General features: G+C 41.5%; 2 protein-coding genes across 6 annotated transcripts in view; both read right to left on the bottom strand.

Moving 5' to 3' along the window:
- Positions 1-564, bottom strand: part of wdr70 (WD repeat domain 70) — a 46,252-nt gene extending 45,688 nt beyond the window's left edge. The window contains exon 1 of the mRNA XM_030743086.1: positions 530-564. Within this exon, the coding sequence (XP_030598946.1) occupies positions 530-554 (25 nt within the window). The 5' untranslated portion in view covers positions 555-564. The remainder of the gene's footprint in view (positions 1-529) is intronic.
- Positions 565-1,732: 1,168 nt separating this feature from the next.
- On the bottom strand, positions 1,733-21,462 carry cplane1 (ciliogenesis and planar polarity effector 1). 5 transcript variants are annotated; one of them, XM_030743175.1, is made up of 50 exons: positions 21,381-21,462; positions 20,828-20,967; positions 20,575-20,710; positions 20,364-20,483; positions 19,491-19,723; positions 19,285-19,388; positions 19,049-19,205; positions 18,842-18,945; positions 18,238-18,420; positions 17,882-18,131; positions 17,604-17,804; positions 16,701-17,482; positions 16,370-16,560; positions 16,089-16,169; positions 15,829-16,002; positions 14,584-14,751; positions 14,271-14,502; positions 14,012-14,148; positions 13,699-13,916; positions 13,450-13,614; positions 13,022-13,169; positions 12,825-12,934; positions 12,591-12,740; positions 12,379-12,490; positions 11,778-12,087; positions 10,575-11,690; positions 10,158-10,309; positions 9,995-10,068; positions 9,840-9,904; positions 9,435-9,699; positions 9,000-9,353; positions 8,214-8,876; positions 7,942-8,129; positions 7,786-7,864; positions 7,616-7,694; positions 7,156-7,290; positions 6,901-6,957; positions 6,705-6,790; positions 6,055-6,295; positions 5,663-5,928; positions 5,438-5,537; positions 4,532-4,702; positions 4,310-4,352; positions 4,061-4,192; positions 3,794-3,974; positions 3,641-3,696; positions 3,430-3,567; positions 2,682-2,812; positions 2,321-2,586; positions 1,733-2,093 (listed from the first exon to the last, which is right to left on the bottom strand). In XM_030743175.1, the coding sequence occupies exons 2-50, from the start codon at positions 20,906-20,908 to the stop codon at positions 1,938-1,940; spliced, it is 9,741 nt and encodes a 3,246-aa protein (XP_030599035.1). In that variant the 5' UTR covers positions 20,909-20,967; positions 21,381-21,462; the 3' UTR covers positions 1,733-1,937. The 5 variants fall into 5 exon arrangements, with proteins under 5 accessions (XP_030599035.1, XP_030599039.1, XP_030599040.1 ...); XM_030743179.1 differs by having other exon boundaries at positions 3,641-3,693; XM_030743180.1 differs by having other exon boundaries at positions 7,957-8,129.
- Positions 21,463-23,693: the final 2,231 nt, after the last annotated feature.

Here is a 23,693-nt window from a genome sequence, read left to right as displayed (position 1 = left end):
ACAGTCTAACAATACTAATACGGACACACACACAAGTGGGCATATAGATATAAACTTCACTGCGGAATTTAAGCGTAGTTTCCGCTGAGTGGCTCACTCCACTTCAGCTTTAGCGGCGTCAATGTGAAAACATGTAATTTGCACTCATTCTAGCTTATATTAAACGAAAGGCTTTACAGATAGCAAGAGGAGCAGTTCGTCTTTCTCCCTATTTTAAAAAGGTAATAAGGACAAGATTAAAATTATAAAAAAGGGGCAAATGAAGCTGTGACGATTCCCAGCAACTCGGCTATTCAAACTATGTCGTGGAAAACGAATATCACCATTACAACGATGAAATTATGAGTTAAGCTAACAAATAGACTAGCAAAAAGAGCAACGTTGACTTTTTCTTCTCGTGCAGTGTTACTAAATAAACTTCAAGGACGTCTGCTGACAACTCAGAACAGAGTTTATTGTACCCGGTCATTTATGTGCAAAATCAATGTAGTGTCCACTTTACAGATGGGCAAAGGCAGAAAGCTCCTACCTTCAGATGCTTTTTTGGAATCCATGTTTTCAAATACGAATGTTACCTTTGACCTCCGGAAGTTGTCCTTGTCCGCTTGCTGCTCGGTTCGCAGCGCCGCCATGTGTTACAGTTGATTACTGCAGGATTGTTTGGACAAATTAAGTGTTAAAATGAGCTCAGCTTGGTCAGATACAAGAGATACAAAAAATATTATTATTTCAACTTGAAATATAGCGCGAGCTTGTTTTGATCCCAAGAAGATTTAAGGGAAGAAAGCTAAGCCTACCTGTCCCTGTGTGAAAAAGTAATTAATTGCTCCCCTTGTTAGCTCATTAATTAACTAAAATCAAAGATGAAAGATATAATAGTTCACAAATATAATCAAAACCATACTCAGAAATATACACCAAGATGAAAGTAGAATGGTTAACAAAGGCCAACATATAATATAAAATATATCAAAATATTATCAAAAATACACTAAAATGGGATGTTGCAGGAGGGGGAGTAGGGTACATAATACAGTGCAAATTAAGCACATTTTTTGAAAGCTGAATTCATTTCACTACCTACACCCAGGCCTGATTAATGCCAGACTTGCTGAATCAAGAAGTCGACCCGGAGAGTTCCAAGAAGAAAACTACTGCCGACCGAAAAGAGCACAAAGGCTCATCTCAGATTTACCAAAAAACATCTCAATGATCCCTAAGACTTTTGGGAAAATATTCTGAAGTTGAACTTTTTGAAAGGTTTGAGTCCTGTTACATCTGGTATAAAATTGGTGGTAGTGTGATGGTTTGGGGCTGCTTTGCTGCTTCAGGACCAGGATGACTTGCTGTATTGAATGATAGAACCATGAATTCTGCTCTCTACTAGAAAATCCTGAAGAAGAATGTACAGCCATCAGTTTGTGCCCTGAACCTCACGAACACTTGGCTTATGTAGCAGGACAGTGATCCGAAACACATGAGCAAGTTCACCTCTGAATGCCTCAAAACAAAACAAAAAAAGGTTTTGGAGTGTCTTTTATTTGAGCTCAAATATGTCAGTGTGGCAAATATAAATATATATATATATATATATATATATATATATATATATATATATATATATATATATAGATAGATAAAAATAAAGAAAATGTAGAAAAAATGTAGAAAAAAGTACAAATGCCAAAAACCTACTATACTATAAAACTGATTACATCACATGTAACTCATCGTAGGCCAACTTAACCAATAAATATACTTTTATTATATTTAATATAACTGCTGCGCATTGTTAATTTATAAAATATATCATTTTCATCAGTTTAAAACACTTTTCATTTACAGTATATGCAATAGGTGCACAAAATCCCTTTCTCCAGCAACATACAAGCCACATAAGTTTCCTCATGTCACCACTTCTACTTTCCTGGAGACACTCAGACTTCCTCTCCAGCCACTATCCTCTCAATAGCTTCCCAGTCTATTTTGCTCAGGTTGCTGCTCCCACCCTCAGACAGATTGTCCAGCCAGTCCATCTCTGGCACGCCTGATCCGGCATCATCACCCTGCTCATCCAAAAGACCTGCCAAAGCCTGAGAAAATACACAATGAAAAATAAAAATTTAACGCAAAATCTCATCATCTGTTCTCACTTGGGTTCCAAAAAAATCTTAAAATTTCTGTTTGGGTTGAATAAAAACTTTGGTTTATAATTATTTTAACAAAGTGGCAGGTGATCGTTAGTGAGTCAGAGGTTATTGGTCATCGACCACAGTTGGATTCTGTTGAAAAATAGGTGATTAAAAAATGAGATTCCTACTATGTTAGACTCCTGTAGGTCCTGCAGCCAATCAAGCTCTGATTGGTCCATCTCTTCTCCCTCTTCCATCCTCGTCTGCTCCCTCAGGATTCCTCTTCCTACTGCAGTTCCCTCTGAAGAACTTCTGTTCAGACCCGTCTTTCTCTGGTATCCAACATGCCGCTCCTTACTCTGGCTCGCTGCAGGAAGTTTACTTTGGCTCTTTTTGCCGGTGAGCATCCCACGTCTAGTCACCTGAGACAGACGGTCCCTTGGCAAAAAAGTCACTGAAACAAAAAAAATTAAAAGAAATCACACAACACAGATATATTTATTTTTTTAACAGTTTAGACATCCATTTAATTTAATACAATTACCATACCTGGTCGATGTAGTCCCAGTCTCCTGTGGTAATCCTCAGAAGGCCGGACCTGCACTTCAGCAAACTGTGGGCGAAGGCTGGGCGGGGTTTGTCCTGACACATTTCTTTTATTATTGGCATTGCTGGAAGCTCTAGGACAGAGACAGTGTCTCCATTACTATATAAACCCTCACCTTGTTTTTTTTTTATTAATACACTGGATCTGTATGTACAGATCTGGGATACTCTGCAAAACTTTTACGTACTCTATCTGTTCATATACTGCTATTTGGACCAACAATAACAATGTTTGTTGTCAACAAGAAATTGTCCCCCAATGTGCAATAAACACAATGTTTTTGAGGCAGGAAGAAAAAACGCTACGACAGTTTTCTGGGTTGTCGAGAGTCCTGACCTCAACATCCTGGATTCAGTCTGGGATTACACAAAGAAACAGAAGCAAATGAGAGAACAGCCTTCCTGACAAGTACGGTGAAAGTATATCTGAGCAGATCGGTTTCTTTTATAGATTAACTGTTAATGCACTTTGTATGATGGTGATAAAGTCATGGCATCCTACCTGAAAGCAGTCTTATTCTACTTGAACTTTTCCATAATGCAGAAAATAAAGAAAGTCCAAGGAGCTCATATAGTTTGCCTTGTCACGTAAAAAAAAAGTTTACAACATGCTTGGATCTGTAAAGATTCATGAGCGGAATTATTCTTTAATGAGACAGGATCCTGGTCGGATTACTGCTGCAGAAGATACCTGTGAGCGCTGCCTGAGGGAGGAGCAGAGGTGGGCGGCACCACAGGACTCAATACGGTTGCAGGAGAGGTGAGACAGTCACTGGCCAAAGAAAACGCCTCATGGGTCCTCTGGTTGTATTGCTCAAGAAGCAGGGACCTATTCAATCAAAAGGAAATAAGTTTACACATGCAGATGCATTTCTTTTAGACAATGTAAATCAGGTACATACTTTTCTTTCTCCTCTCTGCTTCTCCAGTTGGTCGCTCTATTTTTGTTTGCCGACTGCTTAAGAAAGCAAGAAAGCAACAATGAGGATGTGCTATTTCAACAGCACAGCGCAGCAAACAGTAGAAATCCTAATAAAAAGGCGACTGAATCTCACCACCACTGGTGAAGAAGAGAAAGGTCTGGGCTCCCTCTCTCTCAGGGTCTCTCTGTGTTTTTGATAAGCAGCCAGCCTTTCCCTCTGTCTCCTTCTCATCCACATCCTCAGCTCTCTCCTCTCATCCTCTGCAACCGCACGTGTCTGCGACATGGAGCTACTTTGTGGCTTGTCCTGCCGGCTGTGAGTCACATTTTACAGCTCAGGGAGAATCAGACTTGTTTAAGGAGCCTTTTGAGCAGCACTCCTTTTTTAGTGCTTACTTACCTGCTATGCCGTGCAGTCTGTGAGGTGGAGAAATCCAAGTCAGTCGGAGATAAATACCCTTCCTTTATCAACTCGTCTAAGATTTCTGCTGTATCGGATAGCTCAGTCTGCCCCAGATTCTCGTCTGCCCATCTAGACACCGACAGGTAGAGGGCAGAATATTTTACCAAGAAAAGGAGAAGGAAAAAAGTAAGCACCTCAACAGCAGAAATTCTAAGTTGTAAAATCCGTATACCAACTTAAACTTACACATGGGGTATCCTGTATGTTTCATTTAACTGATCTGTCATTCCTGTAGGTAAGAGATTAAAGAATTTTTAATAAAGACTTTTATACCCAAGTTCAGCTGATTTTGGTGTGACAGAAACGTGAACATAAGAATAGCAGATACAGCAGGCGTTATTATAAATCAGTCTGCTCTCAAATGTAGTTACTGTCATTAGTAATCTTTTCAATTAACTGCATACTTACTTGGTGGGTTGTGAAGGTGGGAAGGACCAGCTCTGTGACCGTGAGGAGGAGTGGAATAATGAAAAGACGTCTTTCTTCCAGGACTGGAATCAACCGCATAATCATCTTGATTTTCATCATCTTCTTGGCATTCACTCAGTTCAGGTAAAATGTCTGCATCAGGTGCCCACGCTGTTACAGACAAGGTGCAACTGACATCACCATTTGTACACAGACTATTTAAAGCAATAATACAATGCTACACACTGTAATAGTTCATAAGAGTTGTTTTTAATATGGTTTCCACTGAGTTGCAATGTAATTTAAATATACTAATGTGTGCAGAGATTTTGAGGTGTTTGAAGCCCAGTTTGACACTTCTACAGTCTCCGATGATTCAGGATGCCATCTGCTGCTGTTGCTGGTGGTTGGTCTGCTGTGTTTTATTAAGTCCAAAGTAAATGCATCCATCTACCAGGAGGTTTTAGAACACGTCATCCTTCAATCTGCTGACAAGCTTTATGGAGATACAGATTTCCTTTGCCAGCGGGACTTAGCACCTACCCATGGTGCCAAACCTACAACCAAATGGTTTCCTGACCATGTTATTACTGTGCGTGACTCGTCAGCCAACTCGCCTGAACCCCGTAAAGAATCTATGTGGTACTGTCAAGAGGAAGATGAGAGACACCTGACCTTCAAGAACACATTAGCAATGCCACAATGTGACCAAAATCATCAAATCAAAACAACGCCCAAAATATTCCACTTTATGTGAAATGAATGATAAATATATGAAAGTTTACTTTTTTTAAATATATTGCCAAAAATGTTTTTCTTTTTTCACAATGTACTATAACTTTATTTTTTGAAATGAACTAGTAATGCAGGTGATTTCACTACAGATTAATATGTTTTAGGTGGTACCTTTCTTAGGGACAGCGAGTCTGACAGTTTTCTTTACTGCTGTGGAGGTCTTCGCACACGGAGCCTTGTCTGGGCCGACCTTTTCAATAGTGTTAACCAGCTACACACAGAGACACAACAGGAAAAACATGATATGTGACGCAAACGTATCAGCCTTAGAATTCAATTTGTAAACTCAGGTGACGTTACTAATACAAGCAGTATAAGTGTAAAACATTTTTATACCATCCTGGAGTGTGAGAAGTCCTTCTCCAAAGAATCTGCGATGTTCTGTAGAGCAGTCAACTGGGCATCCAGCTCTGACAGGCGAGAGGAGAACCAGACTGTAGGAGGTGAGGAGGACGCTCTGTGTGGTTTGATGCTCTGAGTCTTGATAGCCAGGAGGACCTCAGAGTCAGACGGATCAGCTGTAATGCTGTTTTGTGGAGTGTTTTTCTCGGAAACCCCGCTGGGGTCGATGTGCCTGAGTAAAGGGGGCTCCTCAGGGATATCTAGGATATACAAAGATATTTGGAAGAAGAGCAGATTATATCAGCAGTGTTGTGCTTTAACAATGGCATGAACATGTTCAGTAGATATAAATGTATAAAACTTTCAAAATAAATACATATAAAGACCTTGTTGAGTCGTGGGTTTCAGAAGAGCCTCTGGAATTCTGACTGAGGGTTGTGGATCAGCAGCAATGGGAGCACTCCTGATAACAGAGGTTGCAAGAACATGAAGCTGAGCAGATGTAGGTGAAGAAGGGTGGATGGATGGAACATCTTCTGCTCCTGGGCTGGGAAACAGCAGCAGATCCTGATGGTGCCGCCTTTCCTCTAGATCCAAGACACTTATGAACTGGCGACCACCCACATCCTGAAATACAACAAAGAAAATGAAAATATCTGTTACTGTAATGAACTTAAGACATTATAGAGACTACATGAAGAGGCATGCCATACCTTTGTTTCTTGATTATACGGCAGATAATACGGCAGCAATGATGCTGAATGGATTCAGTGCATAAAGGAAATAACAGACCCTTTCTCACAGCAGTGAGTTTGACATGAAATAGTGGGTAAACACAGGTGGATTAATGGATTGACAAGCCTTCATTAGAAACACCTGTGTTTACTTACCTGTCAGAATGACTGCTGTTAAAAAGTACTGTATACTGAATACATCGGCACAGTAAAGTGTACTGATGTATTCAGACGTAGCTTTACAATTTACTGCAGCTAAAAATTGTAATGCTCCTTTATTTGGTGCATCCCGAGGATCTTACCAGCACCTTCTCTTCTTCCTGTCTTGGCTCTTCTGTGTCCTGGACAGTGACTTCAGTACACGTCTGGAAATTCTCCAAATTTTGTGCTAGGTGGAGAACACAAACACACACACACACTCTAGATATACTCATTCCTGTCATAAACAAAAAAATCTGTTATCCTTGATTCTTGTTATCCAAATTCAAAAAGACTTACATATAGAGCTGCCAGTCTGGACAGACACGGCTTTATCCACAAGTTTGGGAGTATAACCTAAAAAAAAAAAAAAAGTAAGATTACTAACTCTGATTCAGGTTTTCTATCATTGTTTATGCTAATTATTTCTGATCAATCCAAAAAAAAAAAAGTAAGCCTGTTAAAAGTATTTCATTCACCTACAAATAAAAGTAACAGTTGTGTAATAACTTTATAACTGTGTAAAACCATTCGAACATTAACACTTTAACCCACCTGGATCTGTGTTGGTGAAAGCATCATGGCACACTGGGGGTCGTTTACATGTGGAAGCAAAGGCGTGGAGCTCTGCTGAAGTGGACATTACCTTGTCCAATAATCTCTGGCCGGTGAGCGAAGAGTCAAAGGACTCTGGGAGTTAACAAAAAGCAGAACAATAGAAATGCAAGTGGGACATAATACAGTGGAATTCCTTCATCTTCTTTTTCTTTCTGAGGAAAACTTTAAAGACTGAATTTATTGCTTGTTTAGAAGATTTTTTCTATTGAGTCTCTGCCCTCCAACATTTCGCATTAAATACATTTATCCTGAAGCCCCTTTGCTCTAAAGACATGGTGTGATACTGAATAAATTCAATCACTGTACCCAAACCTATAAGCACACAATAAACATCCAATTTATATTTATCCCTGTAAATATTAAGTGCTGTGCAATTTAGGATATATTTGAGACCAACCAGGTGGAATAGTAATGTCCTGTTCAGGGATGATCTCCTTAGCAGCTGCAGGCTCTTCGCTCACAGGAACATCTGCTGGCTAAATACATAATGAATCAAACATATGATGGTTGCAATGTACCTTAATATCTGTAAACACAAAATACTCTTAAGAAGTAATATCATTCTACCTCTTGTGTAGGGATGATAGACTCATTTGGTCTGAATGTGACCTCTGTTTTTTTTGCCTTTCCCTCTCTCCTCTTCAGCCTAGAAACAACACAAAATGGTATATAAGTAAAATAATCCATGAGTAAAAAAATGGGGAAAAAACACTGAACCCAAACCTAATATGTGATTGCCTCTTGCTGGAGATAGAGGTGGAAGAAGTGGGAGCCCTTCTAGTCGTTTCAGCTGATGGGTCTATTCTAAGTAACTGCAGCCGAGCCTCTTCAGCTTTCTGGCTTTTGATCACCAAACTAGTCAACTCTTCCATGGAGAAGAGACGAGCTGAAGGACTGGCCAAGGGTAACATCTGTGGGACAGGTATCTATTAATAAGTTATACCACAAGACACACTGGTGCCAAATTTAAAAATTGTTTGTGAAGGACTGCTTACCACTTTTGGTTCAGATACAATATGCAGAAGCTTGATTGCAGGTGCTTCTCTGATTGGAGCTGCAATGACACGAGAAGGTTTGGAAGGTGAAGGCAGTTTGGGGAAGGCAAAGGTGCTTTGTGGAGCAGCCTGTACGTGCAGCAGGCGAAGACCCTGCATTGCTGCAGGTGTGTGAGATGGAAAAGCAGGAGGGAGTACGGAGAACTCTTGACCTCTGGACTGCTCTGATGGCCAAATCTGAGTCTGAGAGTTCCTGGGAGTAGGATCGTGTGGAGGATTAAAATTCAGCTGTCTTTTTGGAACTGAAGACCTACTTTCTTTCTTTAAGGTGGCGTGGCCACTGTGTTTAAACTTGTTCTGATCAGATTCTAAGGTTGCAGGATTCAAAGTGCGAAGCATCTGAGGTTGTTGGGCCAAAGGATATTGTGGGGCATTCTGCTGGGGCAACCGAGGCTGATGGAGCTGAAGTAACTTCAGGCCCAAAGCCTGGGGAACAGAGTCGTTTTGGTTGCTGTCATTAGCAGCTTGCACCACAGGAGTGCTGTGAACAGCGTTACTAGTGTCTGTGGTGGTGAGAAGCCCCTTGGAGGAGGGGATTAACTTCCTGTTCTGGAACAGCTGAACGTCTGCTGAGTCTGCCTGGAGAGAGAGTGGCTGGATTTCCTGAAGAAAAAAAAGTTGCAAGCATTGTTTACACAGAAAAGCAATCTGTCACAATATTTCAGAAATTAAGGAATTTCCCCATATTTAGGATTAAGTATATTGGCTTATCCTATCTTATCTTACCTGAAAATTTACACCTACACCACTGGTATTGGAGAGCAGACTCTTATTACTATCATAGTGATCAGCTTTTGTTGGTCTCTGCATGGCAGGCTGGTCTGCAGACATGCACGCATGGGTATGACTGAACTGGCTGTTGTTGGATCCTGAATTTGCTTGTATTGGATGTGCCACAGTGACAGTAGCTTGACTGGGTAAGACACTTGGTTCAGGGATGAATCTGGTAGTGGAAGATGGCGGCACATTAGGGTGTGAAGAGTTCATGTCTGCGTGGGTCAAAGAAGCACTCTGCTGGGCAAATTGTAGGTTGGCAAATGTAGCTCCCAAAACCTCCCTCAGACTCATGTAGTTGATATGCTGCAATAAAAGGACAAATACCCTCAGTTCAGAGTTAATCTTTTGAATCCAGTTCTTTCCTTTTGGTAGGTCTGTTTTTACCTGAACCAATCTGAATAAGTCTTCACCCAGACTTTCTCTAATTGGTGGAATCTGGGCAGTCGCCGGCTGGTTGGGGGTTGTAGAATCTGCAGTGGGTCCAGCAGCTGTGGAGCTTTGTGGTTGAAGGCTTGGAGGAGCTGCAGATGAGCTGGGCAGAGGCATGTGAGCTGAATCAGAAATTTCTGCCTGGACTGCAGCCTCAGACTGCATAGTGACAGGAGCAGGCGGCTCTGGGTGTGGAGGTTCTTGTAGGCTTTCAGTGTCACTGTACAGGAAATTTCACCAATAATTAATTCTGCATACTTAGATTTGCAGAAAGATCAACAAAATTTGTAAATGTATAAGAAACATGCATTACAGTATCACCGTTATACATGAGTAATTAATTTTAAGAGTAAAGCTTACAGAGAAGCGGAACAGGACATATCTTCAGCTTTTTCTGAGCAGTCTAGATCTGCAAGCCTTAAACTCTGAAAAGGAGAAAAGACAACAATTATATAATTTTTTGACAGTCAGGATGGTAAATATGAATACTGGGAATATTAACTGGGAATACTAACTGCTTCAGGTGAGCAGCTGTTTCCAGTGGAACTGGAAGATAACACATCCAAGCCCTCACTGCCACTATATTGGCCTACAAATGTGAAAGAAATAAATTAGTATTCTCTCTTATAAAACCTCATTACAGCAACTTTCACAATGCAGTACAATTTAGTATCATACAGTCTTTTTCAGGTGTAACATCTAAGTCATCAAAGGATGGCTGTAGTGGAGTGGATGGTCTCTGTTGAGCATCAAAGGTCAGCTGATTCTGGACAGAAGGGAGAGGACTCTTCTGATTTGTCAGGTCTTCTGGTTCATCTGTCTGAGAACCACTGCAAGGAAGAAAATAAAGACTCACTGGAAAGGCAGCTAAATGTCACAGAGGACCACCACAACAGCAACATGTAAAGAAAAGTGAGACAGAAAAGGCGAGGGTTAGCCCACACAAACACAACCCAGTTTTATAAACTGACCAAGACTCATCATCAGATTCCATTTGCCCACCTATAATCCAAAACAAACTGAGCGATGAGCACAAACTCTGAATGTGTGTTAGCCTGTTAATTTATGACTGTAGATAAAATACGGGGCACTCACATGGATAGTTCTCCCAACTGTAGATTATGATCTAGACCAGTGACAGGAGTGTTAGCTGATCCAGGGTAGCCTGTATCAACACTGCTCTCTCTCTCTAGCCTTCTTTCCATCTCAGTTTGCCGCACAGGGAGCACTGTCCATTGCATTTCTGGAACTTGGATGTGGGCACTACAGCAGTCAGTCCCGAGTTGAGCAGTGCACCTGCGCTCCAGCAAACTGAGGGAAGTGAGGATGGCAGGTGCTGAGGCTTTGACACGAATCACTACTCCTTCATCTGCTGTTCGCCCAACTTTTCCTCCTTTATCTTTCTTCACTCTAGTATGATGTCCCAGTAGCACCCTTTTGTCAGCCCAGCGTACCATCCACTCCAGCAGCCTGCCCAGTTCTGGAAACTGAGCTTCTAATTTAGGATCCAAGCCCTGCTGCAATTCAGTTGCAGCTTCCACAGACACTGAAGGACCAAATATGAAATTCTCTGATGGCTGCCCTGTGGCACTTTGAATAGGCCTGTTTTCATGACCAGAAAGGCCCCCCATCACCCTTTGGTCTAAAGGCACACTGCTTTGCTGTCTGAGGCCAAACAAACCTTTTTGCCTCCCTGCTCTCAGTCCAGGATGAGAGATGACAGAAAGGTTAGACCTGGTTACAGGGGTTTCACTCCAGACAGAGGAAGTTTGCAGTTCAGGTGTTGTACCCTGTTTTAAAGGCCTGTAGCAATAGCCAGCTCTGAACACGGGTGCGTCATTGCCTGGGTGTTTTCTCGCTGGATTGAGCCCATCTCTTTGACGACGATGTATGGTGGTGAGCACGTCAAAGGTGAGCGAATGCAACTCCCTCTTCCTCAGCTCTGAGCAGTATCCCTTCAACAAAGGAAGTTCACTGCTTGAGTCCCCGCCATTGGTACTATCCTTCTCTAGCACATAGCTGAGGAAGAGCTCCAGGAAATTCAGATACTCCTCATCCTCCAGCTCAAACTCCCAGGTCCCGACCACTGGTGGGGAGTGCTCCTCTTTTTTCTTGGCACTGCCTTGGTGGCTGTCCTCTTGAATCACGCTTTCAATCTTAACAGTCTTCTTTGCATGTTCTCTCTCTCTTACTTTCTCTTTTATTTTGATTCTGAAACAAACAGAACACACAATAAACCACAACTCAGACACACAGCACCTCAGAAAAATGGCAGTGATGCTATTTCACACTGCCTACCCAGTTAAGGCTCTGCAGTGCTGTTCAGGAGAAATCGCCCTGGATGTGTCCTCCGCTGTGTCTCCATCACTGCGCACTGAAGGGAGCCCATAGTCAGTTATGGTGCTGGTGCTCAAGCTTGTACCCAATGACAGCTGCCCTAACGTGGCCGTCTCATGTTCCCCATCATCCTCCTCTTCTTCTTTCTCCCACAGATTGAGCACAAGGGGTCCCAAGTGCCTCCCCAGTCGCGCCAGATGTTTCCTCCTTTGCCTGTGTTTGTCTTGAATGAGAATCCCCATCAGCTCACTGCCCTCTTCTTTTTCCCGTTCTGGGAATCAGATGTTGCAGAGAGAATTAGCATAGAGTCATCATGTGTAACCAGCAGGAATCAAAGTTCAAAAACACTTATGACCTGTTTTAAAGACAACAATAAATTATTTTTTGGGCCATCACAATGGGGCCTTTTAAAACATAAGAAAATGATGAAGGCTTTCACTGCATTCTCTACATGTTTTAATAGTTTCAAGAAAAGTTGAAGCAAAAATGTACTCCATATTTAAAACTTTAAGTGCTGCACAGCATTTCAAAGCAACTTGTTATCAAAAAGTGGGATCTGTACCAAGCACACTGCACTGCCTCAGCCTCTCCAGGAGTGAGTAATACTTTTCTCTCAAAGGCACTCTGACAGACTCTTTCTCCTCTGGGAAGGCTTGCACCAGTGTGTCTGCCACCTAAGAAAAAGAAGACAAACCAAGGATGAAAAATGTACTGAGTGGTGGTTGGTGTGTTTTACTGTAATATAAAATGTGTAATTAGGCAAGAGATTGTCACCAGAGACAGAGGAGGTAGTTCAGACATGAGGCTGAGCAGTAAGTCCTGAAGAATTTCATCTGCACTGAGGAAGCGAGAGAAAGGCAGAAGTCGACAGGCCCAGAGGAGAGCATCAACGCAGGTGGAATTCACTTCTGAATCACCAGAAATCTGAGGAGCATAAATATACAGGAAGATTTAGAAGGCATCAGTGGCTGAAGACAATTGCATATTCAGACTTAAACCATATCATACCTGTTCATCTCTATCATGCTCTCTAGCAGCCTGAAACCTCCTGCAGCATATTGAAAGCTGGTCTCTGACATGAAGCATCCAGCATAAAGCACACAACTCCCTGAAAACAACTTATGGTAGAAATATGGTCAATGCATAGCATGTGAAACCAGATAATCACTAATGATATACACAATTTACATTAAGTAGCATCTTACAAATAGTCTGAATGCTGTCAGGGTCCAGGTGACCATCATTATTAGGCCCCCGTCTGAAAAATCCACTACGAGTGATGAACTTCAACAGTCCCTCCGGGAAAGCCTTTTCCTCCCCAGCAGCAGATGGATAAGAATATTTCTTCTTGATCTGGTTAAAGATAAGATGGGAAAATGTTCACCACCAACAATTCTACAAGACATGACCAACCACATTACTCTAACTTTCCGTATGCATGATAAACCAATGAAGATCTAGTAAAAACGAAGGGATGGGAAGTTTTAATAAAAAAAAGAAAAAGCATTTTCGAGTGTCTCTTAGAACAAGCTCTTAATATAAAATTGTAAACAAGAATTTAGGTTTTAACCTTCATTAAGACTGAAAAACAGTAAGTTCTGTTAGCAACACTTTTAAGCCTGCAAAGAAATACCTTGTGTAGCAGGTGCCTGGCACGGCGCAGCGAGCTGATGTACCACTGAGCAGCCGGACGGCAACACCGACCAGATCTCAGGAGCAGCACTAATTTTTGGAGATCCACAGAGACTCTGTGTCGACATGTAATCTCTGCAAGCTGCCCCTCTGTCTGTATTTGGTCCTGGTCATGAGAGACACACAACATTTTGCAGAGAATTTACCCGTGAACGTACTGTATGTAAACACTGATCTTCTATTGATGTACCTGTGTGTTGGGTGAGGGTTGAGGGCAGTAGAGAGGTGGGGAGGGAAGATACAGTCCACTGGGCACCAAGGTAGGTAGGGAAGAACACATGTCTTTGGCTTTGTCCAGCAAGGTAGACAAGGGTGAAGATAAAACATTCACCCCTGCTATGACTGAAGCTTTCAGAATCTCCTGTATGGAGACTTGTAGCAAGTCCCAATCTTCCCCTTCCAAAGGATCTAAATAAAGCCCACAGAAAACAACAACACAGAGAGCAAAGTTAAAAGGATTTATATGCACTGGGATCATCTCAGAGAAGTCAGATCTCCCTTACCTGATAAGCTCTTGTCAGCATCTTTATCTATGCAATCCTGGGAGTCAGTCTTGCTGCCAAGAAAACACTCCAACTCAGCCTGAAAAATGCTTTCTGGCTCTAAAGCTGTTGGCAGGTGGAGCTCTCTCCTCCTGAACCTGTCGTAGCATGTCACATTGGAGGAAAAAAGAAAACACAAAGATTAAAGTTTAGAACTGAATGTAAGATTTTCTAGTAACATCAACCATGCATCTACCTGCCGATATGCTTTCAAACTGACCGAGTGAAGTCGAAATGGCTGGTGCAATAACTGGTATAGGCCAGGCTCAGAGACACTGCTGTCTTCCAGTCCCCCAGATGATAAGCCAACCACACAGACTCAGGAAGTAGACCCCCTAGCAAGAGCAGGTCCTGAGCATAGCCCACTGTCCATACTTCTGAAAGATGCTGCTGTCGAACTGCTCGAGCCACCTCCTCCTGGCACAGCGGCACCAAACGCTCAACAGCGGGGGCTGAGAAAAGACGCATTACCAAAAAGTATATGCTATGAATAAATCATCTTTTTTTAACTGACGAGTAAGTCGTCAACACACCATGAGGTAGATGTAGTGGAGGCAGGACTGCGACATTGTGAGGAGGCAGGATGAAGAGCGGTTGGTTGGTGAAATAAGAGGCCATGAATCTCCCCAGGGTCTGAACCACCGCAAAGGCAGCGTCACTGTGAAGGTCCATCGGCAGCCACGGACAAGGAAGAGAATCTGCTTCAGAGTGCAAAGGCAGAGATAATAAACATCTTTTTTTCACAGTGACTTGGTTATTTGATCTCTGCCAGTTAAGCTGGAATTATGGTTTGTCTAAACTATATGTCAGAGAGTCAGATAAAGTCAGTTTTTCCACCAATATCTGACAACAGTAATAACCCCTAGATATGTATGAAAGCTGTTTGCAGCCATATGTAATAGTCTATGGAGAAACTGTCTGAAAATGTGCTCAATTTTCCTCTCTTGCCATCCCTCTACTTTTTCTTGGTAGCTGGTTTTCACTAAGAACTCCTATAAACACATTTGATTTGCAGTTGATCAGACAGCACTTTTTTGAAGTCATTCTGAGAGACTGCAACCTACTGCCTATCTATGAGAAATAAAGGCAGACAATAAACTCTGCAGTAAACTCTAAAGCCTGGTCTTCTAGACAGTGTGATTTATGTGAATGTCAAATCTAAGTATTTCATGCTAACGACTATTTTTATGTGCATCCTGAATGCTTTAAAGCACGAGGTTATATAATATTATATACTGCATGCAGCAGAATGTGGTCACAGAAAAATCTGCAGTTAATTGTGTGATGCATCACAACAAAACTTTGTTAAATGTAATCAGAGCTGTTATCACATTTAGTTACTTTTTTGTAGTCATTTTCTTGACTGCTCATATTTTGCTCTGTTCTGCTCTTGGATCTTGTTTCGTTGCTGTTCTAAAGGCTAATCTAATGCAGTCAGCTGACCGTTATCCTCCAATTAGCACATTTCCAATGTTACATAATCAACATTATCCCTGGTAAAAATAATAAACAATAAACAAAGTTAACTTCAGTTCATTTCAGTTTTATTGATATAGCGCCAAATCACAACAACAGTCGCCTCAAAGGGCTTTATATTAGGTAAAGGTAAATACAATAGTGCAGAGAAAACCCCAACAATCAGGCGGCCCCCTACGAACAAGCACTTGGCGACAGTGGCAAGGAAAAACTCCCTTGTACTTGTGGAGAAATGGACTAATTTATTAGCAAGTTTCCAATGTTGGAGCTACGTATTTAACATCTTGATTCTAGAAACTTACTCAAAGATGAGGTGTTGGAGGTCATGTTGTCCTTCTGCTGTCGAGCCCTGTGCTGTATCAGCTGGGCCATGTGGTCCCCCAGCTGCTGGGCTTCTCTCAGTTGGTACTGTGATAGCAGACTATACAGGAGAGCCAGACAAAGCCGTGTCTGCTGGAAGACACTACGATCACAACCTAACAGAGAGGCATATAATGCTATCAAACTGATTGGGACCATGTAGTCACATACTTATTGTAAAACGTGAAGGAGTGGTTCTTACTTTTTTTACTCTCTTGACAAATCTGTAACCGCCACACATCTGCACTTTGTGGGTATAAGCCACACAAGAAAAGATGTTCACCTGGTGGGACAAGGGATAAATGTTAAGCTAAACAATACCCATAAAAGACACCCTACTCTTGTAACTGCTGATTTTGTCTTTCAAATGTAAAACTGAACTATATTTATTTACAAAATCACTGTTCTTTGTTTTTTGTTTTACTTCCTGTATCTGGCGTCAGAGTCATATTTGGATAAATAGTTATCCATTCTGTTCCATACCTGGGTAACTCAGCAGTGCTGGACCCTCTTCTAACCTTTCTCCCGTAGCCTGCAGAGCTGTCTGGATCTGGGACATGATGGCAGACAAATGTTGCTCTTCCTCATCCCAGCCATCACAGCCTTTAAATCTTTTTAGTTCTTCTTTATACTGCTGGGTGACACTGTACACCAGCTGCCACACTCCCAGCAATCTGTCCCAAACAAAAAAAATAACCAAATCAAACCCTGTTAGATCTCGAGGCAGCCTCATATTCAAATGATGACATGAAATTCAGTGGCTAGGCTAGGCTTTGTTTATAATCACTGATGCAGACAAAGAGCCTGTTCCAACCTGCTGGATGGTCGCTGAGGAACAGGTCGAGCTTGAGGTACAAAAATAGATCTCTCCACCTTCTCATCCTGTAGCAGAGGCACGTGGTATACATCTGAAGGCCAGAGCTGTGGTGGCTGTGAAGGAGATTCCTTCTCCGCAGTGGACCAGTCAGACATTTGCTGCAAGCAGTAAGTGTGGTCAAGAGAATCAGAGACCAGCTGCAAGACAAGCATGACTCTGGATAGACTTTCAGATGATACGTGTCTTGTATGGTTGGAGTCAGGGTGAGGGGTCAGAATAAGGCATATTATCTGTTTAGTGAACTCCACCATCAGCCCTACGCAGTGTGGCCCATCTGAGTGAACACTATCCCAGGAAAGGAAAGAAAAAAGGGCCCTGATGAGGTGTAAGAGGCAAGCAAAAGGTGAGGTATTTGTTTCTCCTGTATGGATAACAGATTTGGGGATCAAATGGAGTAAAGCAGCAAATCGCACTGCACAGCAGAGGGTGTGCTTTAGCACAGGAGCTCTGTGTTCCACCGCATTTCCAAGAGAGATGCCAAAAGCCCAGGCAGTTAACAGTTTACTCTGGATCTTCCCAAGTTCACGGTGAAGAAGAGTCTTCCTCTCCACTTCAACAGAGTCTGTTTCAGAATCTTGGCCAGTAACAAATGCAGTGTCAGTGTGTGTGTCCAGGGCATGGAGTGTGTCAAACATTGAGGCAAACTCCAAACAACCAGCATCCTCCACATGAGAACCACCAGGAAGTCCATCTAGATCGGAATCATCTTCAAAGACGGCCTAGGAAACCACCCACACAAAGAGCAGATTAAAAGTCAATTTTATACAGCAGTTGTGACACATTATAACTCAGTGTTACCCCATCTAAAACAAGAATTTCTCTCTTATAATAGTCACTGACTGGTATGCTTTCAAAAAGCTCCTTTGTGCCACCCAGTGTCTGCTGGTCTAGGAGAAATGGAGGCAAAGTGGATCCATTTGTGGCTGCTGAAATGACAGAGCCTGCGGCGTTGGCTCGAAATGTACCAGTGGGGTTGAACGCATCTAGGCTGCTGTCCAGATTCAAGCAGGATACAGAGTCCAACCATGCCTTTACGTGACTCTGTAAAAATTAAAAACATAAGTAAACTGTCATGTTTGGAGCACTAAAAGTGTTTATAAAAGACCCAGGCTAATCACCTGTGATTCATCCAGCATTCGGCTGGCCTTTTCAAGATCCTTCCTTGTGTGCTTCAGAAGTGTTTTCAGTAAGAGGACAGGAGAAGGCCTGTCTAACACCCTCATAACGGTGGCCATGTAACCATCAGACACAATGAGATACAACAGTCGTGGATGCCAGGTCACAGAATACCGCTGCCTCATGACATCCCGCACAGACAAACTGGAGCTGGACAAAGACGCCTCCCCATTCCTTGTAGATATGGGTGGACTGCAGAGAGAAACAATATCAGCAAAGAAAATAGGAGCATAAGCCCAAATGACTCAACAACTTCTAAAACCCAGTAATAAGTGACAGGTTTAAGTGACAAGTATACCGATAAGTGACGAGAGGGTGCAGGGGTAGGAAGTGTGCAGGCCCAAAGTCAATATTGCAACCAGAACTTGTTAAAGTGAGTAAGCCCCCAAGGCGAGCCAGTATAAGAAGGGAGCCTCGCTTCAAAACGCAGGCCAGGAAAAGGCCTCCAGGGGACCAGCTGACATTGCCCACCCAATAGGACCTGAAAGAGAAGATATGCAATTACTTTAAACTCACTTTTATTTATATAGGACTAAAACATTCCCAGAAGTGATTTCCATGTTAAAGACTTTACATATTATGGCCAAGACTACACAATGTTACAAAATCTCACACAGGAGTAAACTCAGAGATGTAATAAGAACAGCAATCATTCCAACAGAGATCCCAAAATCATTCCAAAAAGAGAGCCTTGGGTAACACATCACACCCTTCAGTAGTAGTAGCAGCAGTCTTGGTTGCACATCTTGTACAGATATTGTTGATTTCTTTTCCCGTGATGTTGGGAAGGGATCACGCAGTGCTGTTTATACCCAGTCATGAGTCTTAGATAGAATTTCACCGCCAGAATTAACTGGATGACTGCTGCACAATGCAAACAATTTTTATCTGTGCATACTAACCTTATGTATTTGGAGGGGATCTCCAATTTCTTACTTCCGCATCCTCCAAGACCACTTGATATCGAGACAAAATTCTGCATGCTCACAAAGAGGACCTGTGTAGCCTATGTTCCAAGAGGAAATACACATTTTGATTCACATTTCTATTGATCGACAGGCCTGAAAAATTGAGACGTAAACAAAGAAAGAAATAAGCATGATGCTCACCTTAGGCTTTCTCTGGTTTAGGACAATGGCTAATAGTCGCCCATCTGGTGAGAAGGCTGGCACCAAAGCCCCTCTGGACTTCACTGGTTGGCAGGGTGGGACGAGACGAGACATGGGGTACGTCTTGGTGACCCACTGTATGCTGTATCCCACAGAACTAAAAGGGAAAACTTGTCATTTTAATTATTATAATACCCAAAGAGACTCTTGACCATTACGGCGATGTGTTCACTCACCCTGATCTCACAGGGCCTTCTGTCCATTGAATTTTAAGGCAGGTGACGATAAGCTTCTTGCCAGATGTGAAAACAAAGGCTGACAAGCAGGTATCACCCATGACCTGAGGCCGTTTAAAGGACAAAAAAAAAGAAAGATTTAAGGCGAAATGCTATTTAAAAGCTTCCATAGATTTAAATATATGGATTCTATTGAGAAAGCAGACCTCCATCTTAACAAAGATGGTATGCTGGGATGCTTCTTTGTCTTGAGAAGATGGCAGGATGGTATCTTCTAGAGGCTGTATAAGAGCCCAGTGTCCCTTGACTGGGCCGTCTCGTAATCCTGTCAAATCCTTCACATCTATACACTCCCACAGGAAAACCTGCCCAGTTATGGCCACCAGTAGCACACGTGTCCCATCACAAGAAACCTGAAGGGACAATCTTGTGGAATTCCCTGTGAAAATACACAGATATTCTAAATTTAAGACTGAATAATTTGCTGAAATTTACAGAATACAGGACAAATCATTAGAATCAGGGTACTGTGTGTGTGAGAGCAGAGATTAATTTATTGAATCTGAATAAGAATACTTTATTAATACCAGGAGGGAATTGTTTTGTTACAGATGCTCAGTTTAAATGTAAATGTGAAAGACAGAAAATGTAAACTGTGCATAAAAAATAAGTTAAAATAAGTTCAAGCTCATGTGCCTCCACCTCACCCTGTCCCTAGCATCCTCTTCTCTCACACCAACCTGTGATATTCCTCCTTTCCTCCTGTCCGGCAGCTCCATGTTCAACATCCTTTTTCCTAACATATCCACTAACCTTGCCTCACTAACCTTAATTCCAAAATGCTCAACCTGAGCTGTCACTCTGATATGCTCCTTTAAATCTTGTACATTTTGCTCACTCACAATGAAAATCTGAGCATCTTCAGCTCTGCCACCTCCAGCTCGCCCTCCTGTCTTTTTGTCAGTGTCATCATCTCCAACTCCAGCAGGTTTCACCATCTTGTAAACCTTCCCTTTTCGTTCTTGCTGCTATCCTTCTATCATGCAACCCCTGCATGTCTTTATACAGTACACACGTACCTTGAGCAGAAGTAATTATCTGAACTACTTCTGGCACTCCTGCAGCAGTCTTCAACAAATCTTTATCCCGGTTCCACAGAAACACTTCTCCAGAGACTAAAAGACCACAGAGCCACATACCTGAAACAAAAGCCAAAAAAACAAGAGACATTTCAGAATATAATCAGAACTAAAGACAATATTTTGCTTTGATTTTACATATTAAGCTCACCATTGTGGGATGATGCCATTGTCACTACACTGCTGAGCAAAGGATGGAGCTTAGGAGTCCTCTTCTTGGTACGACCAGACACCATGTTAATTTCACTGATCCGCTTGTCATCCAACAGATACACAGACTCCTTCTCCTGAAGAGCAAGGGCACCGGCTTTTATTTATATATATATATATATATATATATATTTATTTATTTTTATTTATTTTTTTTTAAGTAATATATTTTCTTTAAAATGAATCCTCCTCACCTGCCCGAGCCAGCAGAAACGCGGCCATGGTTTCTTCCGTTTGATGCTGGATGACAAAACAACCTCCAACTTCAGCTCCATGTCTGAAACACAGCATCAGTACTTCCTTGTGACCGTGCACTCAGGAAACATTCAGGAAACTGCAAGGACAACACAGACTTTGTAAGGCGAACACAAAGGAAATTTGCATCAGCGTAAACATCCTGGTTAAGTGCATATCATTCCTAAACCCACTCTTAAGCCTCTACGATACGATAATCGCAGTTCCTACAAATGCATTTACCATATTATTAGGTAAAAAAAATATATTTGTTTAAACCAGCAGCAACGACAACAAAGAAAGAAAAAAAAAGACATCGCTCTAGTTAACGGTATGGTTAACAAGGAGAGCAAATAGCGTTAGCAGCCTAGCTGGTTTTACATAGAGTGTGGAGACAAAGTCCCTAAAAAGCCTAACCTGAGTATTTAAATTACATCAGCTATATTCACAGGTTGTGTTCACACTACGCGATTGTAAAAATGTTAATATAACTCATGTATCTGGAAGTTATACCCTATATATTGACGAAATATTTCGAAACTCCCTCCGCTTCGGTAGCCAGATTTGTTTCCCATGAGCCTCTGGGAGGAAGCTTCAGCGCGTTGCCGTAGGAACGTAATGGCAGCTGCGCCAGACGCTCTCCACCCGCTCCATGTCTGTAACCCTAACAGCTGTTATTGTGACAGATCTCCAGCTTCGTGTCTCCCCTGGATGCTGAACATATGGTCAATCTCCACTCGTCCGTTTGTATTTTTGCATGACTCTCTGGCTGATGCCATATATATATATATATATATATATATATATATATATATATATATATATATATATATATATATATATATATATATATATATATATATACTAAAACACAGCAACCTGATCATTAAAGTCGAGTAAACTGCTTTTTCACTCTCTAAAGAGAATAAAAAGCATTTTAATTAATATAAAACAAAAACTAATGCAGCCTGTTCTTGAAACCGAACAAAAATCAAATAAAAAAAATATGCAGGACATATCGTTGATCTTAGTATTTATCAACTTGATAAAATAATAAATGCAACAAGCATAATGAGGCAATGATGTGTTTAATTAAACTGGATGCCTAGATAATTGTGAGTGATTCAAAATGTTATAATACCTATCCTAAAGTTCTCAAACTGACAATATTCAATTAAAAAAATAAATGGCTCTGAGATAGTCTCAGGGATTCGCACAAGAACAGTGAACAAAGCCAGATGCAAACTGGGTTGGCATATGAATGGACTTTTTACACTCACAATGCCATGTTAAGATGCTGTCCAGCCCTATTCAAAGATACATCAAAACACATCGCACTAATGGTACGGACAGTAATTGCACTTCCTCTTCTTCTTTTTTTAAATGTCATTACATTGTTCCAGATACACGAATACAATGGCCAATATGCTTCTTGCAACACACAAGAAAAAAAAAGAAAAGTGTTGTAAAGGCATTCTAATGCCAGCAGATGGCAACATGCTACAATAAGAATTAACCATGCCTTTTACACCGAGCACAGAAAAAGCATTTTTGAGTTCACATGAGGAGCTTGATCAGAGCCAACGTGATCACAGTGGCAAACGAACAGAAGCATAAAAGGCCTTTTGCACTTTGTCTCTTGGCTGTTGCAGATATCTTCTGCAAGGTCAGTTTTCTCTGAGGAACTATAACCTATCTGAATGTTTGTGTGCAGTAAGTGATCTTCTTCACTATTAACATTCTTTGGGTTGTGCAAGCCCTTAAGCAATAAGTCTGTTATTGGCTTGTTACAGAGAGTTATTAGGTTTGCCCCGCGGCCCCTGCTGGTATTTAATTACCCTTGCACTCTCTCCTTTTCATCACGATGTGGCTGATGGCTGCCATTGCCAGTAGGTGAAAGAGGAGACTTCTCCAGACCTTAATTGGTTCATTTGCCTCTGCCTGCCAGGCACAGATGGAGCTCTTTATTACTGTCACTGCCAGGCTCATTCTGCTCTGATGAGGACTGTCTTAAGAGGAAGAGCTTGACATGAGGACACAATGACATGGCCAAAACAGGATAAGTATGAGTTCAACAAACCAACCAAAAACAGCTCTTTTAACCAGTTTGTCATTTCAGCAGAGCAAGCCTACCATATTATAGCCTCATCCTTATGAGATCATTGTGTGAAGATAAAATTTAATGGGCTATAAGGTTTCGCTTGCATCCTTCAGTTTATGCTTCAATAAGGCCTTTTTGTTTGGGGTATGCTTGCAGTTTCATGTCTTTTATAATTATACATTTCTTTATTTATCCAGGTAAAATTCTCATTGCGATTATAAATTTCTTTTTAAAGTGAGGGCAAGAGGGCAGCAGAGATTTTAATAAAATAATATAAAATGTTACCATTCAAAATTTCCCCTTTATCTGTACAGAACCCAGTCAGTTTCATGGGTCCAACTGAATATTTGGATTAAATCAAAGGAAAAAATGCTATTTTAAAAGCAATGACAGTGATCATTTTAGCAGTAAATACAAAAAGATAAATGGAGGTAGAACAAAACAAAACTCTATTTCCATCAGCAACAATTAGGCTTTTTTTTTTAGATATTAAAGGGGAGTCACTGTAATTAAAGTCATATTAATTCATCTTTAGTCTTGACGTGAGTCATCATTCAGTGAAACGGTTCATAACAGATCCAGTCATGGAATAACGCAGGAATATTTGTCAAGATATATTTAAATGATCAGCCACAACATTAAAATTGTGTAGTTATATGCCTTGTGTCATAACTCTGACCTGTCAGAGCATTGACACAAGACCTCTGGGGGTGTCCTTCACTAGG

The sequence above is a fragment of the Archocentrus centrarchus genome, chromosome 12, assembly GCF_007364275.1.
Source record: "Archocentrus centrarchus isolate MPI-CPG fArcCen1 chromosome 12, fArcCen1, whole genome shotgun sequence".
NCBI lineage: Eukaryota > Metazoa > Chordata > Actinopteri > Cichliformes > Cichlidae > Archocentrus > Archocentrus centrarchus.
Note: the sequence above shows the minus strand (reverse complement) of the source record. Positions and strands in the feature narration are given on the sequence as shown.